The 18,954-nt window shown below is 40.8% G+C and overlaps 1 protein-coding gene across 1 annotated transcript in view; it reads left to right on the top strand.

Annotated features, from left to right (window-relative positions):
- The window catches only part of LOC105689568 (cysteine-rich motor neuron 1 protein), a 75,329-nt gene extending 62,270 nt beyond the window's left edge, over nucleotides 1-13,059 (top strand). Inside the window, exons 5-9 of the mRNA XM_020854350.2 lie at nucleotides 8,640-8,822; nucleotides 8,900-9,255; nucleotides 9,334-9,759; nucleotides 9,850-10,050; nucleotides 10,891-13,059. Coding sequence (XP_020710009.2) covers nucleotides 8,640-8,822; nucleotides 8,900-9,255; nucleotides 9,334-9,759; nucleotides 9,850-10,050; nucleotides 10,891-11,157 — 1,433 coding nt within the window. The 3' untranslated portion in view covers nucleotides 11,158-13,059. The remainder of the gene's footprint in view (nucleotides 1-8,639; nucleotides 8,823-8,899; nucleotides 9,256-9,333; nucleotides 9,760-9,849; nucleotides 10,051-10,890) is intronic.
- Nucleotides 13,060-18,954: the final 5,895 nt, after the last annotated feature.

The following is an 18,954-nucleotide window of genomic DNA, read 5'->3' as shown; positions in this document are numbered from 1 at the left end:
CATAGTGTAGTTGAAAGAAAAAATGGGAATAAAACGTTGTCAAGAAACTACTCTCTGGGCATTTTGTGGGGAGGGCTGAAGAATATGTCGCTAACACGAGGTAGATGTTTCTTTGCAAAAAAAAAAAAAAAAAAATAGCAAAATTTCTTTCCTCACAAATTAATTGTTCCCTACGGCAAATCTTGTAAGGAACTTGACCCAGCTGAAATAAATCAATCGGGAGATTCCGAAGGACGGGGTGAATTTTTCAAATACCTCCGAGGACCTTTTGACTGTAGAGATTGGAGTAAATTTTTTTTTTTCATTCCGTCGACACCCCTTAAAATTCAAATGTGGATTAAAAAATATCGCCACCCTACAACTCGTTATTCAAAAATTGATCGTAGAAGCACAAAGATCCTGACCCCGCACCGTACAGGGATGTGTGAGGTTATCGTTCGTTATTTCGAGAAGGATCGCTGACGCGGAGAGGGCTGTTAATTTTCCTCAAAAAAAAAAAAAAAGCGACCGAAAAAACAAGGACGAGAAAAGTAGAAATAAGTAATTCCCCAGGGCCAAGGGCGACGTTACTCCGAGGTCATACCACCTCCCAATTAGTATTCAGGGTAACAATCGAAAACCGAAGACCCCCGGCGACCTCCAGCGAGTGTTCTTTTTGTTCGCGTTCTTTTTCCTCGAGGGTGAGTTATTTATAATCGCTCGAGGAAAGAGAGAAAATAGAGAAAAAGGGAAAATCAGTCAGTCCGGCGGTGCTATTAAGACCTGATTTCCGATCGATCGATCAATCGACCAAAAGCGAATCGCGGCGGTCGGGAGGAATTATAATCGCGAGTAAAGGACTATCGCGATTTCATAGAGAACAAAGGAGTGAGGAGAGAAGAGGAAAAAAAAAAAAAAACGAGAAGATAGATCGCGTTGCGGGAGAACGAGAATGAAAAAAAAAAAGGAGACGAGATCGTCGATAGCTTTTAAAAGAGTCACTAATAAAACGTTCTTGATACGGACAATCAACCTTTCACCGGATCCAATTCCAAATAGCCGCACACCAATTTCACTCCTTTTTTCCCTTCTTCATCGCGGGGCTGGCTCACGAGGGGGTGGAAAGTAGTGGAAGAGAAAATAGGTGGAACGTCGATTTACAAAAAAAAGAAAAGAAGCGGAGAAAAAAATAAAAATAAAAAAAAAAAAACCCTTCGCGAGAAGAGACGTAAAACTCTGGGGTAATATTGAATCCGGAATATCCCTCGCCCGTAGCGCTGTAGCGAATGTCTGTCTGTCTCTTTATCTTTGTAGAATTTTCTCTAATTTTCTCTCCACTCATTTTCCTTTTCTTTTCCTTTTTTTTTCACTTCTCTTTTATTTTTCATTCGCTCTCCCTCTCTTCTTACTTTCCTTACCTCCCCCGAGATATCTCTTTAGTCCGTATGTACACATAAGCTATGTACCCATCTAAATAAATACTAGCGCCGCGCAACTACCCTCCCCCCCATTGGAAATAATCATTTCATCGCGTATCGTATAATTTCGTCAATTCCCCTCTATTCGCAATTCTCAATTTCAAAGTTCAATTACTTAAACCATTCGTACGTATCGGTGCGGAGCACGGGCACCGTGGCGAAAATAAGAAAAAAGAAAACTGCCAACTAATAAAAAGAACAGTTTCTGTAATGAAAAGTCATAACTATAATTTAACGGCCAATCGCCTGCTGTACGGTTATCGAGACTGCTCTCAGTCAAAGGAGGTAGCTGGAAATACGAGAAATCAGAGATCTCAAGGAAATTCAAAGAGCGCTTTATTCGAGAAAATTTCATTCGAACGCCAGAACCTCTGGTTAATTTTTCGCTTCAATTTTTTGGTCCGCTGGTCCACCGGATTGAATTTTTTAAAACGCTGTTCGCATTCAGCGATCTTGACCGTTCCTCGGGCGTTAAACGATGGAAAAGAAAGAAAGAAAAAAAAAAAAAAAACAACGCACAATTCAAATGTTCCGCTAAAATGTCGTATTACTCGTGGAAAATCATCGGGAGAAATGTACTCCGTTTCCCCTCTACACGAGGCACAACTCGACTGTGAGATGCAAATCAATGTCTTTAGAAAATCCTCGGAGCCAATGAAAGGTGAGTTTGTAAAGCGTCGGGGTTACTCGGTCCTCGGATACCTTTGCCTCGAGTCGATTCCTCAGAATTCGGCGGTACCGATTTGCAGATACAGCGGCCGGGGCCGGTCGCGGGGGGCGGGGGGGGGGGGGGGGGGAGAAAGGACCGTTACCTACACTTACGGTTACAGTTACGTACGAAGTCGGTTCTGGTGAGGGTTTCGCGGAGATAGGTCGACAAAAGGAATAGGGAATATCGGGAGTTCTCCTCTGGCTAAAGAGGAGGTTCAAAAGGCAGGATGGCGGGAGGGAGGGAGGGAGGGAGGGAGGAAGGAAGGAAGGAGCCAGCAGCTAGGGCGGCTACCAGAATTTAGTGGTTGTCTTGCCGCGTCAGCTGCTTCCCGGAGTTTACTCTCTCGGGCGCAACCCGTTGCGATTTCGCAGACATTACGACTCCTCTAACCAAACCAAAGCAAACCAAACCGAAACGGCGCGTCAGGTTGCCTTTATGACTCCGACACACCCAGCCGATCTCTCTTATTGTTATCCTCCCCCCCTTCATCCCCCTTCATTCATCCCCTTCATCCCCCGAGCATCCGTCCGTCGAGACGTCGATTTTATCCGCACCAGACGGAGACGTGCCCTCTCTCTTCTCGGGGGGGGGGGGGGGGCCAAGATTTTTCATAAAATCCGAACGTCCGTCGATCACGTTTGTTGCAAAATCGGGGGGGGGGGGTGGAAATAGCGAGCGGACGTTATCGAGTCAAAATCCGGGGTGCGATCCTCGCGGTTGTTCGCCCTCGACGTTTGAAGTTCTCCGAAATTCGAACGATATCGCTGTCTCCGCTACACGACGAGCGGAAAGAGCGTACGAAGATAACGAGCTCCTTTTTTTCTTACCGGTGTACAAACGTGCGCCCCAGACGATGCGGGGAGAATAAAGATCGGTACGGGTGTATCGCGTTTTTTGTCGCGCGCCGAGGATCGAGTTTTATCAAAGCGATACGAGACGAGTCTCCGTCGCCCCTCGATCCTCTTTCTCCTTACTCTCCTCCTCGCTCGCGCTCACCCTTTGAACCCGCGGTACGCGGCGTAACGACGGATGGCATAACTTGTAACTTATACGCGGTACAAGACCACGGTTGGTTGCCTGCCTAGCGGAGCCGTGTCTGAGACACACCGAACGCCGATGCTAACCGTTCGAATTTAAACCTAGTGACACGAACGCTACGAGGATGAGGAGGAGGAGGAGGAGGCAAAGGGGGGGTTGAACTGAAAAACATCAAAGCGAAGCTCTAGCTGCCTCAGCTGCTTTACCACTTCCATTATTCATGCATCGCGAACGGTTTCTTCTACGTTTCATGATACATGCAACCGCGGTAATGTCCGCCCCTCGAAGATCGCGCAAAGCGATTAGTGACCGGAACCGAATTGATCCCGCCACCGAAAAGATCCGGAAACCACCGTACCGTACCTACTGGTTCCTTCTTCGAACACCCCGACGAGTTTTCTTTTTTTCTTTCTTTTTTTTTCAAAAAAAAAAGGCTCTGAGGAACAGAATTTTGATCTGCCCGTGAAAAGAACGTTCTCGAGACGAAAGTCCTCCGACCGGGCAGGGGATGAAATTTTTTCCACCACAGTGATCGGCATTTTTCATTCGCTTCCGGGTGTTTTCTATATATGTTTTAAATATCTAAAGGGCCGAAAGCGAGCGCTCGCCATGTCCGGCTCCTCTTTCGTAGCTTTATTTGTTTTATCACAATATCTGGAGTTTCGCGAAATTTATTCCCGCCGTATCCTTGCCGAGGTAGCGAAGGGGGACCCGCTGGAGGTCCCGAAGTTTTGGGGTCGAAGCTGTAGCGGTAGCGGCGGCAGGAGCGTATCCTTTGGCGTATAATGTGAGCTGTCGCTACCACACGTAGCAACGTTCGCGAATGCGGGGATAGAGGTTTTCGGGTTATACACGTATAGAGAGCGGAGTTGTTCGCGGCGAAGACATTTCTGGTATATCATCGCGGACGATGGTGCTGGCAGTCGTCGGGAACACGGAGACGGGCGGACGGACGGACGGAGAGGCTTCATCCAGGAGTTTCGAACGTTATACCTTTTTTGTTCAGTTCAGCTCAACCGAACTGAGCTCTCTCTCTCTCTCTCTTATTTTCTAGCTGTTGAGTTTCTTTTCACTTTTGATGGTTCCTTATTTACAGTAACCCATACACCACACTGTAGTCGGTGGTACAAAGTATCTTTCCCCAACTTCCCACAAGGGATATCTTTTTCTAGTTTTACTCTTTATTCCGCTTCTTCTTATTCTTCTTCTTCTTCTTCTTCTTCTTCTTCTGCTCTTCGGCATTCTGAAAAGCTGCACCGAAGCTTCGTAAGAAGTAGTTCAACGATAGTTGCACCTTAAGGTACAGTGCAAGTTGAAAAACCTTTTTCTTTTATCTACTTTTCACCCCATCTTTGCCGCTGCGTTGCCGACGCCGTCCGCTTCTCTATATATATAAACTTCCACCACTGGCTGATGCGGCTAAGAACGAACAATGAAATAAATTTCGATGTGAAAAAACTGAGGCTTATTCGATACCGTACAACGAACGCTTCCTTCCTCACATCTCCTGAGGATATAGACGGAAAAAAGTTAACGTCCCGACTTTCTATGCGGTACCCAATTACCTGTACCTACGTACCTAACGGCATCGTGGAACATTTATCGTCGGTGAGTGGGTGAACGAGTTGAAAAAAAAAAAAAAAAACATCCGGCGACGGAGAATCTATTTATTTTATTTTTTTTTTTTTTTCTCAAGGAGGAGGAAAATAAGGAGAAAAATCCGAGGAAGTAGCGTGAAAAACGATGCGAAGATGACAGTAATTTTGCAAGAGAATTAAAATCGTTGGCTGAAGGAGATAACCGGGCGGAGTGACAGGTTGGGGGGTTGGAAGCGTTGAAAAAAAAGACGGATTCCGAAAACGAGAAAAAAAAAAAAAACAATGATAATAATAAAATATTATTTACGTCACGGATAGGCCGAAGACGAGGTATATATGTATATATAGGTGTAAGGGGTGCGTCGTCCTCGACGTTCTTATAACAGTCTTTCAAACGGCTTTTCGGTTTATCTCGTCTAGCTACAGGACGCGTGGTGTATAGTGTATACGTTGTACGATATAAGAAATCCTCGTACACAAGTATAAGGAATAGAAATACTCGTATAAAAGTGGAAGAGATGAGTAGCGACAGCGCACCAGATGCTGCGTCCTGAAACGTACAGCTCGAGCGCGCATTTTGACGAAAATAAGGGAGAGTATAACACGAATTCCTCACTCTATGAAAAATTCTTTTCCACATGCAGCAGCGTGAGCAGCTCCTCCCTCCCGGAAAACGCTCGTCCTCGATCTTCCTCCATTTTTTTATTTCTTGTTCCCAACCCCCTTTCAGCGTGGGTACCTTTTCATTTTTGTTTTACTCGTTAGATCGGCTGAGGGTGCAGGGCGGTCCTGGTATCTCAGATTTTATTGCTGGTCGAAATTTTCTTATCTCGATGGAGAATTTTTTTTACCCCCTTCATGATATCGGGACGATCGAAAATTCTGTAATGTGGTCGATTCTTTTTTTTTTCCAATCGGTAAATTTTGGTCGTAGAAAATAAAAAAGTGAAAAAAACAAATAATTTAGAGGGAAAAAGCGACGTTTATTTATTTTCAAATTCTTACGATCAGAGAGCGATAGTCGAACTTCCACAGCTGGCTGATGATGAGAGAAAAGAATGAGCGCAAAAGGTGCATGAACAAAAAAAATCTGAATTTCCAAAAATTTTTGTATTCTAAAAAATTCGAGTCAGACGCGTACGAACATTCTTAAACATGAGCAGTTTTGTATAAATCGCGAGTCCCAGCCTCGATTCGTAATCTTTTTCTCTCTTCTTTTCACATTTCTCTTTTCTCTTTTACTAATTAACGTCTGGAGATCTCATTACCGTACCTCAAGGCAGATGTTATGCCTACATCCTTGTAGGTATAGCATTTCTCCGTGATTCGTGACGGATTCAAAGACTGACGAAAAAATCAGCTCTCGGCCATAGTGTAATTGGTTTAATTTTTGGAAGGTTTTTTCTACGTAGAAATCGAATGGGGATATTTCCAACTCCGAAAATACCGTCGGGGACTAACCGAAAATTCACAAATTGATTCCACCGTTCAAAAACATTTCTCCGTGGGCGGAGAGAGTAGAGAAAAAAAACAAACTCTTCGCTTAGATTTCTATGAAGAATCGCATATCCGAAAATGAATAAAATCGAAGGAATATACACCGTGGGATTTGTTTTTTGCCTTTTTTTTTGTTTGGGGGGGGTGGTGGGTGGGCGGCGGGCGGCGGGGGCTGAAAAATCTCTCAGACGGGTTTCACCAGCCTACAGCAGCTGCTGCCGCTGCTGTTGCTGTTGGTGGCGTGCTTCTGGAAACGACATCGGAGCGATGTCGAGAAATTTTTCGCACACAGAAAAAAAAAAGGGAGAAAGAAAAAACTTTATTCGACTTTTCCCTCGTTCCGTCCGCGGCACAGTTCGCTTTAGTCTCTTCTCTTATTTCGGTATGAACCTTAATTGCTTTCGGAATATAAGCTCTTCATTCCATTTCTGCAGGTCACCCACGCCCTTGGAACGTATTTACTTTTTTCTTCGAAATGTTTTCTCGTTTTTGCTTCACTTATATTTATTCACTCGATTTTTCTCAACCCCCCTGCCGTCGTTATTTATTGCACGGGTATCAGTGCGTCCGAAATAATCGTGTGCCCTTTTATCCGCTTAGAGCCGAGTCTGTCAAATAAACCAACTTTCTCATTAATTCTTCAGAAACGATGGGAATAATTGAGAAAATTAAAATGAGAATCAGAAACAGGGGCTCCGTCCGAAGATCGACCGCGCGATCGCGTTGGGTGTACGAATGAAAAAATGTCGGAAACTGTTTTTTTTCGTTCGTTGTACGTAAAAAAGAAAAAATATTAAGATACATAAATCCCGAGGTGTGACGTATAACGTGGTTATACATGAATAGAAAAAAAATAATATACGAATTCTCGTACTCGGGGCGAATAAAAAAAATGACGTTACAAATTATATCCGTAGACAATTTCTCCGTCCGATATGCGAGCGGGAGCGTAACTATTGATTATGTAGATGCGGACACCTTGTACATTATCCATATATGCATATCATTGTCAGAATTAATTTTAATTTTTTTTTTTTTTTTTTCACTCTCCAACTTTCCCTTCAACGTTGAATTTACGTCGTTCAAATTCACGCAACATGACGTTCATACATGTATCCGCGGCAATACATACCCACGTATGATGCGGACTGTGTGCGCGCGCGAAAGAAGATAAATAAAAGCTGGGAAAAAAAAAAACGAAACCGAGGTAGAAAATAAAAATAAGTTAAACGCAAATATGAAACGAACAAAAATCCGGGATATAATGACATCTACATCTGCAGTACACGTCACGTGTACCCGCTACACCTTTTTTTTTGTTTTTTTTTTTTTTTCTCATTTCTCGTGACTCGTGTCAAGCTTACAGGCAGCAATTTAAGGCACTCGAATCGCCGAGTCGCTACCGCCGTCGTGCAACTGCAACGTTGAGGAAAAAGGGCGGAACGAAGGGGAACGAGGGGGTGAAAAAAATGGGAAAAAACGGTCAGTTGAAAAAGTTGAACGAGTAAAAGCCGGGCGAAACGAAAAACGAGTTAAATCCGGTACGGGGTGAGCGTAGAAGTGGGGGAAAAAAATTAAAGCCCACCCAGGTTTTGAATGCCGTAACGAGATGTGCCGCCTTTGCCTCGCAAGTTCGGGCCGCTCACTTCCGTGCAGTCGAGGAAAAGAAAACTCAACGCGAGTTCGCTAGCGAAAGTTTTTCAAGTACGTTTGTACGTGGATATTATGCGAGTTCCTTTTATTTAGACCGACGACGTGGCGTGTAAACCTTATGAAAATTTTGCGAAACGATAGCCAAGACCCACGGGGCGGCTACTGCAATGCGCAAGCATTCGAAAAATATTTATTATTCTTGAATATTCATTGTCGTCGGATTTTATTCGAGCTCTACCCTCCGCGTAAGACGGGGGTGGCGGAGGTTCGCCGTTCGGGAGAACGCGGGGGAATGGAATAGAATCGTCCGTCGTCGAGGGGGAGGGAAAAGGTGGTCGCGAGGCAAAGGGGTAGCTCTCGGAGGAAACCAATCGAACCGAGCTACGGTAGGTAAAAGGAATTGGCGGCGGGGATCTTTCGGATTATACTTTTACGATAGTTAACTAATTCTTTATATCCACCTTTCGAACGAAGCTCTGTTCGACGCCGACAATTGCGGCCAACTCTGTACCAGAAGTAAAAATAGAAAGGAAACTTTTCTCATCGAGCCAACCCGCGAGGCAACAATTACGACGACGTACAGTCGATCCTTCGAACCACCGATCGACGGGGCTATCCGTTGATTCGGATCTACCCTGCTCCCATTATTTTCGCTAACCGCGCGATATTTCTTTGCGATTTCAGGCGCGGTTCAGGGGATCTCCTGTCCGGACGACAGCACGATATCGGAGGACGGCGGCTGCAAGTGCGTGCAATCCGCCTGCCTTCCCGGCACATGTGATCCCGGACTTCGTCCCGTCGAAGTGAAAAAGGCCTCCCCAGGCACACCCGGTGACTGCTGTCCTCTCTACAACTGCGTGCCGATAGGTAAGACAATCGCGGCGTCCCGCGATCCGGTTTAATAGGAATAATAAAACGCGTTCGGTCCATCTTAAAAATTGCAGAGGGCATATCGTGGGTGGGCGTGGAGGAGATAACGCAGGGATTGAGGAGTTGCATGGACAGCAGCGGGGTGCCCCGTGAGTCGGGTGAACACTGGCAGGAGGGTGCGTGCGTGAACTGCAGATGCGAGGAGGGTCTCACCGCCTGTCAGGCTACCATGTGCCGGGGTTGCGAGAACGCGACACCCCCGCTCGCCGGCGAATGTTGTCCCCGGTGTCCCCTGCAGACGAACGCCACCAAGGAGAACGTTGAAACGGAACGCAAATGCGAGCCACTGACCAACTGCGAATTGCGCTGCGACGACAAGTTTCGCAACGATTCGCAGGGGTGTCCGATTTGCGAGTGCCTCGCCGACGGGGTGAGCGAACGTCCGTCAAATTTCATTGTAAAATCAAAAGCCGCGTCTCGCTAATTAGTCGCTCTCGTCTTTCCGCAGCTCGGCACGAACGAGTCGACAAGCGTACCGGCTCTGAAGAAAAATTGCCCCGAGTTACCGGACTGCGTTTTATCCTGCCCTTTGTCGAACGACGACGCAGGCTGTCCACTGTGCGAATGTCTCCGAGATGGAGATCGCAACGCGACCGGTGCGTCGAAAAAAATAGCCGACGACCCCGAAGCGGCGGTCGAAAACGAAGCGGAGGATTCGACGACCAAAGAATCCGTCCAGACGACCGATTGGCCGAAGAAGAAAAGATTGTGCCCGGCCCTCAGCTGCGATTTACACTGCGAAAGGGGTCTAGCCTTCGACGAGGACGGTTGCACCATTTGCAACTGTAACCCGAAACCCGGATGTCCTTCGGTCATGTTCACCTGCAAAAAGGACTGTCCAATGGGATTCAAAACGAACAAACGAGGATGCCAGGTCGGTATTTCGAATCCCATTGAAATTTCGATTTATCCAATCGAGAGATTTCGAATAAATTCTTAACCACCGATGAATCTTTCACCGCAGATTTGTCGCTGCCGATCGTCCTGCGTCGACTATCAAAACGAAACGCATGCGGAAAACACCAAATGGAGTCCGGATCCCTGCACCACCTGTTTCTGCGATCAGGGTGGCAGATTGTCCTGCAACAGAACCGTATGTTCCGTACCCTGCGAGGACCCTCTACCCTTGGTACCGGGTGAATGCTGCCAAGTTTGTCCTCGAGAGGTAAAAAAAAAATATATTTCTCAAATACATCGACGGTTCAAATTTGTTTTTTTTTTTTTTTTTTTCTACCATCAGCGATACGGTAGTGACAAAAAATCGTACTAACTAATCGTACCCTCGGGGCTCGAACTTTTATGAATATTCATTTCATTTGTAACAACTCTTCACCGCCATGTTTGTAGCAATAATTTGAAAATCATATTCGACTGAGCCCCGGAACGTAAATTTTCCCACAAAACTACCCTGCCCACCACAATTAAGGGATCACTCGAATTTTGCATTAAAAAAGGCCCATTTTCAAATAAGCGTAACTTCGTCGAAAATGGACGGATTTCGATGAAAGTGCAGTCAACGGTACAAACGCAAATTACTCGGTAACGAAAAATCGCACGATGATGAAAAAAACGGCATTTTGAAGGGGAAGTTTCAAGCTACAAAACCCATATGACGTCATCTTTGTGCAATTTTTTCCAAACACGGTGACCGCGGTACAAAGAAAAAAGACAAAATGCAAAATTTCTGCATTTATGGCTTCAGAGCTGTAAAACTTCAGAAAATACTTTACAAAAAAAAATTCAAGATAACAGTTTTGAAGTCGAAGCTTCAAGCTTCAAAACTCGATTTTTTTCATCAAAATTCCTCCATTTTCAACGAAGTTACGCTGATTTGAAAATGGACTTTTTTTAGTGCAAAATTCGAGCGATCCCTTAATTGCGGTGGACAGGGTAGTTTTGCGTGCGTTTTATCTTTTCCGTCTTCGCTTTGCATTCGTCTATTTCTACTCGTCCCCTTCGTATTTCGTGCGTCTTTTCTGAACGCGTCGTGAATCGGTGTGCCCAGGAGTACAACAACAACAAACAAGCAATCGATCAACCAACTCCTGGAGGTGGTTCTGGTATGAAGGGATGGGCACACGTTACGGTCACCGCTGTATTAGCAGCGCTCTGTATAGGCCTCACAATCCATGCTGTCCGGGGTCGATTCAGAGGTCGTCTTTCGCCGTCCGAAGCAACTTACTCGTCGGCTTACCCAAATCAGTACTACAAATGTATACCCGTATACGACACGGCGACTGTTCACCAAACCGAAAAAATTGTACCCCTATAAGAGGATCTTATGCGTGATCATTTATTTATTTGATTTTTTCCCTTTTTTTCCTTTTTCTTTTTTTTTCTTTTCTTCGATATGTATAACAAGAGAAAAACTTGGAGAGAAAATATTAAAAATAAGAGAAAACAAAAATAATATCATATAGAATAATTAACATCGTATAATTGTTTAGCAGATATTATAATCTAGAATCAATCACTTGGGTGGATCGATTGAATCTGTGGGTAATAGGTGAAAGGGGGAAGAAAACGAAATAAAGAACAAAAATTAAGTTTTTCAAAGTTGAACATGAAACCACGTAAGATTGATATACGTATTTCGTGAGAGTGAAATTCTTTGAATGACAAAAAAAGAGATTTTATTAAAAACCAACCGAACAAAAAATTTTCGTCCTATTTATGATTATTTTAATGCAAAGATAGAGAAAATATGAGCATAGGTATACTATATTAAAACCTCATCAAAATTGTATTTACCGAAATTACATATGTGTATGTATAATAACAGTAATATAGTAATAATAATGATGAAAATGATAAAACAATAATGATATTAACTATAAAGAAAAAAAAGTAAAAAAAAAAGAAGATATTTGTAAATAATGTGCAAAACGATTAATACTAAAACAAAGAAGAAGCCGGAAAATTATAAAAAACCAAAAAAACAGTCCTTAATGAACTAATAATTATATTTGTCTTATTGAAATAATTAACAACAAATGAATAAAAATTATGAACGAACAATTACCAACATTCTTTGTTAACGATACAGCTACGGCTCAATTCTCTTTTGCGTTCTTTTTTTATTTATTTATTTATTTTATTTTTTCTTTCTGAGAGAATAGGTTTTTTCGTTGTTTAAAAAAAAAAAAAAAACCAGAAGAACAGATACGATGATATATGTATAATAATATTATTAATAACAATGATAGTTAATAATTCTAGTAATAATGATGATGGTGATGACGATGATGATGATAATTGTAATGATAATAATAATAACAATAATAACAACAACAATAATAATAATAAATATGGTGATCCTCTGAGTATTAATCATTTAGAGAGCCGCGTGAGATATGTATATTTAAATATTGAACCTTATTCAGTTATACATAATTATTATATGTAAAAAACGTGTTCATTTTTGATTAACTTGTAAAAGAAGATTCGATGTAAAAATAGCACCGATAATAATAATTGAAGAGAAAAGACAAAAATAATTAATTAGATAAAGGATGACGACAAATGTTATATAATTTTGGAAATAACTCAAGCGTTGAATTTTTGAAAATTTAAACAGATTATGTATGGATAAAAGAGGAAGGGAACGTCGGGGGTGGTCTAAATTGGCAGTAATGATTTAAGATTTCCCACTTTTTTCCCTTTTTACAGCAACTTGCAATATGATTTCCACCCCTGCGAAAGTATGAAAAGTTGTTCTACACACTCGCTCTAGACCGAAAGAGGAGAGTGTTGGTCGGTTGGCTTCCTTACTTGGTTGCTTGCGGGTTAATGAAGTTTTCATTTAACTACATGCGCGCACCCGGTCGCGGTTAGGGATTGCGGTATTTTAAATATTATATGCATCAGTTTCTTCGCATGAATAGTTCGGTATAAAACATTGAATATAAATGATTGATGAAAAATTGTTACAGTAATACTAAGAACAACAATAACATTAATAATGATGCGATTCTGGAAACTAGATTCTACAAACAGAAAGAGAACAACAAAAAATATCTCCTATTATCAGTTAATCGAACATACAACGTGACCCTCATTTTCTTTTTATCAATTAGTTATCGATTAATGATGTAATATCGCATAGATGTATTAGTTAATGTAAATGTATAATAGTTGTTAAATAACTGTGTTATTATATTTTAATCAGCAACTGTTCCTACGTTTTGTCTCTTGATTTAATTTTTTTTTTTTTTCAAGTAACTAACTTCGTAATTGTTTTATTTTTGAATATTTTTGGAAAAATGATTTCCTTAATTTTTCTTACAACATTATTGATAATGGTAATGATAATGATAGTAATAATAATAACAATAATAAAAACAATAAAACAAATTATTATTATCAATAACAATGATTATTATTGTAATGAAGCCTTCGCTGTTAGAATTTAATGTATACCTAATATGGGTACATACATATTATATCGATATACATACATATCTAATATGTATTTGAATAGTATCATAATACATAATATATCATCATAATTGTTGTTATTATTATTATCATTATTATTATAAATATACCTATATATATATATTAATATAAGTATATTGTAAACACAATTGAGAAAAATAAGTAAATTAATAATAATTATAATTATATTGTTAATGATGAAGATAATGATAATAATATTAATAAACGGTCAGGCTTGCGGTATTTTTATTCATATAAATATATGATATACATGTATATTATTATTATCATAAATTAATGATTTGATTGTTAGAACAAAAATGTTCTTAGAACGAAATTTTCGTTTCGTCGTGAAAACAAAAAAGATATTGGCAGATTATTTGTCGTGAAATTAATCGGATCAATCACTGCTTAACATTGTACACAATAATACATGTATGATTAATACATGATGTATATGTACACGTCTTCCTGATAAATTACGTGTGGTTTCATCACGTTTTACATTTTATATATATAATATAAATAGATGAGAGCAATGATACAAAGAAGACAAGAGAAACAGAAGTTACTATTGTTGATTAAACCGATAATGGAACAACAGCAGCAGCAACAACAATAACGGTAAGAACAATGATGATTACAACACACTTACATTGAAGGCACACTTTGATTCGTCGAAATTCATGCATGGGTCGGAAAATTCGAATTTCTCAATTCACCAGCAAACCCGAGCTTTGCTGGAGGCAGGTAGCCAGCAGCGTAGCGCTTCGTTGTGAGACGTCACTTTGGGGGCTGAGCAGAGGTCACACCCCACAACAAACCGCACGCCCGTGGCTACCTGACTCCAGCAGAGCTCAGATTTGCTGGTGAATTGAGAAATTCGAATTTTTCGACCCATGCATGGATTGCGACGAATCAAAGTGGGTCTACGACTAAAACCAATCGATATGTCTTATAATTTTTCTGCTCCCAACAGCGAATAATTGATGATTACTCGATCGATTGCATGGGTGGATGATTTTGGCTTTCAGATTTAAATTCCTGAGCTGATTATATGTGAGATTACCCTTGAAAAGCCAGAAAAGGGAATCGATTTTTGGGCCGAAAGTAAAGTAGTTTGAAAATTGATTGTATTACACTTTTCTGACGTATTTAGACCTCAGGAATGCGAATCTTGAAGAAAAATTGATCTATCTCTAGAATTGACGGGGTTATGGCCGATTTTCATCTTTTTCGGGTCAAGAATAAAAAATTTATTTTATAGTCTATTTTAATGTAATTCGAGCTCAGAAATCCGAATCTGAAAGAAGAAATGATCTATCTTCAAAAATGACCGAATTATCGCCGAATTATCGCATTTTTTGGCATAAATTTGAGGATATCTCGAAGGGAGAAACGCGGAGCTCAATTTGGACAACGGATTCGTCTTCCTGAGGTCAAAATACATGAAAAAAGTGCCATACGATCATTTTTGGAAAATAAAAATTTTTAGCCAAAATTTGAAAAAATCGTAAGGGGTACCCCTTGGAAAAATCTCAAATTTTGACCAAAAATTTTTATTTTTTAAAATTGATCGTATGGCACTTTTCTAATGTATTTTGACCTCAGGAACACGAATCCGTTGTTCAAATTGAGCTACGATTTTTTCCCTCCGAGATATCTCACTTTTCTGCTCGAAATTAAAAATTGGCGATAACTCGATCAATTTTAGAGATAGGTCAATTTGACTTTCAGATTTGGATTCCTGAGATCAAATTACATAAGAATAGCATATGAAATCCAATAAAAAAAAATGTTGATTTTTGACCTAAAAATTAATCAAACTTCGAGGGTTCAAACCCCTTCGGTAAATTCTCAAATTTTGGAAACTTTTTTTTTTCCTCCAAAATTGATTAAATGACACTTTTCTAATGTATTTTGACCTCAGGAACACGAATCCGTTGTTCAAATTGAGCTACGATTTTTACCCTCCGAGATATCTCACTTTTCTGCTCGAAATTAAAAATTGGCGATAACTCGATCAATTTTAGAGATAGGTCAATTTGACTTTCAGATTTGGATTCCTGAGATCAAATTACATAAGAATAGCATATAAAATCCAATAAAAAAAAATGTTGATTTTTGACCTAAAAATTAATCAAACTTCGAGGGTTCAAACCCCTTCGGTAAATTCTCAAATTTTGGGAACTTTTTTTTTTCCTCCAAAATTGATTAAATGACACTTTTCTAATGTATTTTGACCTCAGGAACACGAATCCGTTGTTCAAATTGGGCTACGATTTTTTCCCTCCGAGATATCTCACTTTTATGCTCGAAATTAAAAATTGGCGATAACTCGATCAATTTTAGAGATAGATCAATTTGACTTTCAGATTTGGATTCCTGAGATCAAATTACATAAGAATAGCATATAAAATCCAATAAAAAAAAATGTTGATTTTTGACCTAAAAATTAATCAAACTTCGAGGGTTCAAACCCCTTCGGTAAATTCTCAAATTTTGGAAAATTTTTTTTTCCTCCAAAATTGAATCATCGACACTTTTTTGATGTATTTTGACCTCAGGAACACGAATCCGTTGTTCAAATTGAGCTACGATTTTTCCCCTCCGAGATATCCTCCAATTCATGCAAAAAATCGCGAAAAATCGCGAAAAAATGGGAATCACTCGGTCATTTTTGCAGATAGAATAATTTTTTTTCAGATTCGCATTCCTGAGGTCAAAATACTCCAGAAAAGTGTTATTCAATCGATTTCAAAAAATAAAAAATCCAGGTCAAAAATTGAAAAAATCCATAGGGGTACCCCTTGGAAAATTTTCCAATTTTTGGGCGACCAATCCTCTTTTTATTGGGTCGTCTATGCTGTTTCTATGTATTTCGATCTCAGGAATCTGAATCCAAAAGCCAAATTGATCTATCTATAAAATTGACCGAGTTATCGCCATAGTATCGCTCCAAAATGTGAAAAATCAAAGCTATTTCAATGGGAAAAATTCGTCGCTCAATTTAGTGGACGGAATCGTGTTCCTGGGATTAAAATACATTGAAGTCGTGTTATACAATGGATTTCAAAAATACTTTAGTCTCAGCCCAAAGATCGTAGAAATCTGATAGGTACCTCTCGGATACTCTTTTGGATTTTTTTGCTATAAAGAAGCTCAAAATCCTCGTGCTTCTCAAACAGCAATCATAAGGTATAACGGATGTTCTTACATATTATGAAACTTGCTGCTTATGTTTCGCACCGTTGTGGAACAGCGCATTACCAATATATCTATGGCATTACTATCTCCTTCCTATTCTTCATGAATGAATTTTGCATTCTTTCATAGGCATTCTTCCTATGTCGATTTCTATGCTTCAAAACTGATATCGACGAATAAGTTGGGAGCCAGGACTACTTTCAATGCAGAAACCTTTCAATATCTGGTTGAAATAACGCATATTACGTTAAGAAAGTAATACCATAGATATTATATCTATGGTCTTTCCAACAGGAAAATATACTCAGTAAACATTTTTTACAGTTTCAAATTAGGCTTTGACTGTCTGAATCTTCGATCAAGGAATCAAGCTGACAATAAAGTCTTCCTTCACTGCTGAAAACTCGAAAATATAAGATATAAATTAAAAGAGAAGCAAAATTGGGCAGCGGAACGACGTTTTTACTCCCAGCTTGATCTTCGCGCGCTGCTATGCACACATTTATCGATTGAAAACACGCATTAATCGTCGGTCGGCGTTCTCAACTGCATAACCGTCGATATGCACCATCGGTAAGTTTCAATTCGTTGCCATCGGCGGAATTATAGATGCATGCCGACCACTGACGTTAACTGCAGTTTGCAACATGCTTTAAATAATACATAATAGAGGGCGACTTTGAATAGTGATTGATCTCGATTCTTCGGTCAACGTCCCCATATAACTTGTTGTACATTTAACTGTACCCGATATTAGAGTATTCCAAAAGTTGAACTAATTAATTGAAGAATCCCACCTCATTTATGGGTATAACGCGGCTAAATTAAACGCATTAAAAATTGTGATATGTCGCATCAAAGTCAGTGGAAGTCGCGAGATACACCGCTCCTCCAGATTTTACCGCTTGGTAGGGGAGCTGCGCAGTGACCTCATATGTGCATCGAACTTTGAATCGTCCAGTTGCACTCCGTCGAATTTGCTGTGAATTTAATTGTTATCGTGCCTAATAATACCGCATTCTGAAACTTGCGATGATAAATTGAAGTATTCAACCTCATTTACGTGTAAACCGCCGATAAATTTGGCGCATTAAAAATGGCGAATCATCGTATCAAAGTCGATGGAAATCGCGAGATCCAGCGCGCCTCGACGCGGCCATATTGCCCCTTCTCGCGGTGACGCCATTCCCGTGTCGAACTTCGAATCGTGTAGTTGGTCTCCGTGTCTAGCTGTTAACGTAAGTGTGCCCAATAATACTCAATCCTAAATCTCGTCGCAATCAATCAAAGAATTCCGTTTCATTCGAGTCTATAACGCCGCCGAATCAAGCGCATTAAAAATGGCGAATCGTCGTATCAAAATCGATGGAAATCGCGAGATCTAGCGCGCCTCGACGCGGCCATCTTGCCCCTTCTCGCGGTGACGCCATTCCCGTGTCGAACTTCGAATCGTGTAGTTGTTCTCCGTGTCTCGCTGTGAACTTAAACGTGTACCTAATAATACTCAATCCCAAATCTTGTCGTAATCAATCGCAGAATTCCGTTTTATTCGAGTCTATAACGCCGTGGAATGAAGCGCATTAAAAATGGTGATATGTCGTATCAAAGTCGATGGAAATCGCGAGATCCAGCGCGCCTCGATGCGGCCATCTTGTACCTTCTCGCGGCGACGCCATTCCCGTGTCGTAGTTCGAATCGTGTAGTTGTTCTCCGTGTCTCGCTGTGAACTTGAAAGTGTCCCTAATAATACTAAATTCTGGATCTTGTCATAATCAACAAAAGGACCTTGCCTCATTCACGTATACGACGCTGTCGAATTAAACGCATTAAAAATGGTGGTACGTATTATCAGTCGGTGGAAGTCGCGTGATCTAACGCAACGACGCCATTTCTTTGTTAAACTTTAGATTCTTTGCTTCTTCTCCGCTAAATTCAGTGCTAATTCATATCATACGTCGTGAATTCGGACCCTAAACCAAGTGATGATTTTTCCCACAATGACTTGAACAATCTTAACTCATCTGGGGGTATGAGGGCTTGATAAGGATATTTGGGGATATAATAATGGTGATACTCGATTCAACAAGTCGAAGCTTGTGGCCATTGTGAATAATTTTTGAACTTTTGCGGTGGATTTTAAGTGCATAATAGGTGATCAAATATCTGGGAGCATTTGTACCATCATCATCAGGGAGGCGGAGACATCCAGGTAAAATCCAAGACCCCCAAGACCTGGGAACCGGCTTGGGTCCGGTCTTGGTGCTGGCAACGATGGTGAGCGAAGCTAAAGTCCCTCGACTTCTTTGCCAGCTCACGCGATGGTGTACGCTGGCGTTGGAGTCGTTGTATTTTTTTTTTTAGTTTTTCGCGTTCCCCATCCCTTTTTATTACATGGCGTGGCGGTACCCTGTTTTTCAATTTTATT

Source organism: Athalia rosae, chromosome 7, assembly GCF_917208135.1.
Source record: "Athalia rosae chromosome 7, iyAthRosa1.1, whole genome shotgun sequence".
Taxonomy (NCBI): Eukaryota; Metazoa; Arthropoda; class Insecta; order Hymenoptera; family Athaliidae; genus Athalia; species Athalia rosae.
Note: the sequence above shows the minus strand (reverse complement) of the source record. Positions and strands in the feature narration are given on the sequence as shown.